General features: G+C 41.2%; 1 protein-coding gene across 1 annotated transcript in view; it reads left to right on the top strand.

Annotated features, from left to right (window-relative positions):
* Nucleotides 1-1,851, top strand: part of LOC145400527 (monocarboxylate transporter 12-B-like) — a 7,166-nt gene extending 5,315 nt beyond the window's left edge. The window contains exons 7-8 of the mRNA XM_080273047.1: nt 1,356-1,547; nt 1,688-1,851. Of these exons, the coding sequence (XP_080129173.1) occupies nt 1,356-1,547; nt 1,688-1,851 (356 nt within the window). The remainder of the gene's footprint in view (nt 1-1,355; nt 1,548-1,687) is intronic.
* The last annotated feature ends 1,957 nt before the right edge of the window (nt 1,852-3,808 follow it).

The following is a 3,808-nucleotide window of genomic DNA, read 5'->3' as shown; positions in this document are numbered from 1 at the left end:
CATCATTATCACCACCACCATCATCATCACAGTAACCTTCATCATCATAATATCATCAGTCACCTTCACCACCACTACCATCATCATCACAGTCACCTTCATCAGCACCATCATCCTTAGTATTTAGTCATCATCACCATCATCATCATCATCATCATCATCATCATCATCACTAGGTGGGTGCCATGTTGTCAGCCTCGTCATACTCGTCATCACTACATTTTATAAGTATTTAGGCTTCATTATATTTATCATCATTAGAAGGGATCACCATCAGTATAGCTTTCATCACAAATATCGTCATTTCCATCCATACGCAAGGTGTTCTGTGAAAGGGAGAAGATTCAGGTCATTCTTGGTCAACCTCGAATGGAAAAACTGACTAAACACAATTCCTAACCATTACGGAGTTGCAGTTGCTGATGACCTAAAGGACGAAAGTATGAAGAACATTACTTTGCACCAACAACGTCAACAGTTAGCTTGATAACGACTGAGAATAAGACCCATACTGATGTACCACTTATTGCTCAAAAATTTTCCACAGATGATCCATTGCGACAAGTGGCAATGTTGGGTGGGAGAGAGACAGGGCAAAGCTTGAAGTCTTTCTTTGCTCTGCCGTTTTGGGTTCTGTGCAACGTTAGAGGAGATGAAGACTTGAAGCTCTAACCTGTCTCTCTCTCTTCCACTCAACACTTCCATTTCTCACAGTTTTTCCAAGACTCAGTGTATGGTATTTATCAAACACTCAAGGGGACAACACACACCCTTGCCTTACTCCAGTACTTATTTTATTTATTTTGGTTTGGTTGCTTGATAGTTGATTCTTAGGTTTCTTTTATATCAGTTAGTGGAGTACCCTGTGGCTTTAGTGACACTCGTGTAGGTAATGCGAAAAATAAAATGCCCTGTTCTGGCTGGCTTTGGAGGTTTCGTAACTCGTCCCCCTTAGCGATTTATACTGCATATTACGTTTCGGTATTCTCTTGTATATTGTTGATGCAAAGCTGTTGGTAAAATAGTATCCTACAAGAGAATGTTAAGGTGCAAAACGCAAAATCAAAAAGGTAAAGAATAGGTGCTAGAAAGCCTTCCATGCCACATACAACACAACAGTACAGCCTCAAATAATACTCAGGACAATGTTTTGGTGTAAAATGCAAAGGATAAAGCCAAAGAATAGGTGGTACAAAGAATTCAGTGTCACCTGCATTACCCTTTAAAAGATACAGTACAAGACATTCTGAAGGTCTATTATGCAAAATCAGAAGTTACGTGGAGGAGCTAAAAAGAATCCAGTGCCACCTACAGTACTCTAAAACATAACCCTTCATTTTCTTGCCTCGTTTCAGTCTTTCCGCTGCTTCGTTCGCCGTCGTGGATGCTGGTGACCATTGCCTTCTACGGCTGTGGGATCGGAGCCAACCTGGGCCTTCACAGTCTGATGATGATCGACGTGATGGGCGTGGAGCGAATGCCAACAGTGTACGGGGCCTCGAGTCTCAGTATCGCTATCGGGTTCATCTGCTTCGGACCACTGATTGGTGAGTTGTGTTCTACTGATTAGCTTCCTCATCAGTATACAATCAATCAATCAATCAATCAGTTAGTCAGTCGTCAGTCTATAAGTCTATCTACCTATTTATCCCTCTCTCTATCTATTTATCTATCTCTTTACCTACAGGCGTGGTGAGAGACGCGTGGGACAGTTACCTCATCAGCATGTGGGTCCTCGCTGCCATGTTAGTGTTAAGCATTGTACTCTGGGCCTTCATGGGGCTCGCTACACGGTATGACCAGCGCAAGGAGCAGAAGCAGAGGGAGAACGAGGAGCAGTTGGAGGCGTAAGGAGCAGTACGGAACAGTAGAAAGGGAGGGGGGTACGTAGAACAGCATGAGGTACAAGGAACAACAATGACGGTACAGCACGGAGCAGCAAGGAACAGTATAAACACACAGGAACACAGAGGGAAGATCTTGTGTCCTCAGGCTCATGTGAACGTGAACCCAGTGGACTGCAGGCTGGAGGTTCTCTTTCTCTTGCAGCCCACCATTCGCCTTTTGGGAGTTAGGGAGGGGGTTAAGAGGCGTATATACTCCTTAAGATTCCCGTAGACTCCCCAAAGAAAGAAGAAATCTGAAGGTGACGAGAAGAAAGGAAAATGACTGTCTTCAAGTTGCAGTGCTTACGTCAGATTATTTCTAAGTCATTCACGGCTTGATGTGTCTCCGAAGCTGATTAGAGAGAGAGAGAGAGAGAGAGAGAGAGAGAGAGAGAGAGCATAATACTACATCTGTTAGTGAGGCAATCTTTTTTTTTTCTTTCTTTCTTCTTGTTGCCGACTCTCTTGAATTTGTCCTTGGGTTAGGCGGCCATTGTTAGGGTACGTTGTGTGTGTGTGTGTGTGTGTGTGTGTGTGTGTGTGTGTGTGTGTGTGTGTGTGTGTGTGTGTGTGTGTGTGTGTGTGTTTGAGAGCATATATTTGAGTGCAACTGTGTTCTATGTATTTCCGTATTTTGGTTACATGTGTGTCTGTCATTACCTTGCTATTGTCTTTCCGGAATATCTATCTGTCTATCTATCAAAATAGAGATAGATAGATGGATGGACAGATATTGAAAGATCATTCTTATCCGAGAGAGAGAGAGAGAGAGAGAGAGAGAGAGAGGGAGAGAGACATATTCCTCGTGGTGATAAGTACAAAATGAGAGAAATAAATAAACACTAAAAATAATTACACAGTTTAGTCTGATTTATTCCAGTAATTTATTTATTTATCTTTCTGTTGTTGTTGTTGTTGTTGTTGTTGTTCTTCTTCTTCCTCTTCTTATTCTTCATCGTCATTATGCTACAACTACTACTGCTAATAATAATAATAATAATAATAATAATAATAGTAAAAATAAAAATAATGATAATAATAGTAGTAGTAGTAGTAGTAGTAGTAGTAGTAACAATAATAATAACAATAATAATAACAATAATAATAATAATAACAATAATAATAATAATAATAATAATAGTAAATCATTATCATCAATATAGTTCTAATTATTATCACTACTATTGTTATCATTTTGGATAGGTCGTTGCTGAGTAGGGATGAAGATGTTACTGAGTGTATTTGCTGTTATGATGCTGTTAGTAGATATAGATAGATAGATAGATTGAGAGAGAGAGAGAGAGAGAGAGAGAGAGAGAGAGAGAGAGTGAGAGGAGGCAGAGACAAAACTACTTGTGCAAATACTTAAGATAGATAGATAAATAGATAGATAGATAGATGGGTGGATAGATAGAGATAGATGGACAGATAGACTGAGAGAGAGAGAGAGAGAGAGAGAGAGAGAGCATAGCAACCACCTCGCCTCTCCCCTCCATTTAACCTCTGAAGAAAAGGGCAAGGAGTGCTACCAAGAAATGTGCGTGCGTGTGTGTGTGTGTGTGTGCGTGTGTGTGTGTGTGTGTGTGTGTGTGTGTGTGTGTGTGTGTGTGTGTGTGTGTGTGTGTGTGTGTAGGGAAGCCTCAGACACGTACATATGTCTTAAGAATTATAATCCTTCTTAAGTTGCAAGCATAGAGGTATAAGAGAGAGAGAGGGAGAGAGAGACCTAACTCCATAAGTATTGTCCTCCCTCCCCACCCTCCCATCTCCCCCTCCCTCCCTCCCTCCCAATTCTTTATCTTCTACACTTGCGTCACTCTCTCTCTCTCTCTCTCTCTCTCTCTCTCTCTAATTGCTTCCTCACACATCTCCCTTTGTAAAAAAATGTGTCGAGTCACGATCACATGTTCCTACTGTGAGAG

The sequence above is a fragment of the Coenobita brevimanus genome, chromosome 52 (assembly GCF_032717465.1).
Source record: "Coenobita brevimanus isolate Jiangsu-jjx chromosome 52, ASM3271746v2, whole genome shotgun sequence".
Taxonomy (NCBI): Eukaryota; Metazoa; Arthropoda; class Malacostraca; order Decapoda; family Coenobitidae; genus Coenobita; species Coenobita brevimanus.
The sequence above is the reverse complement of the archived record's forward strand: the minus strand, read 5'-3'. Positions and strand labels throughout refer to the sequence as shown.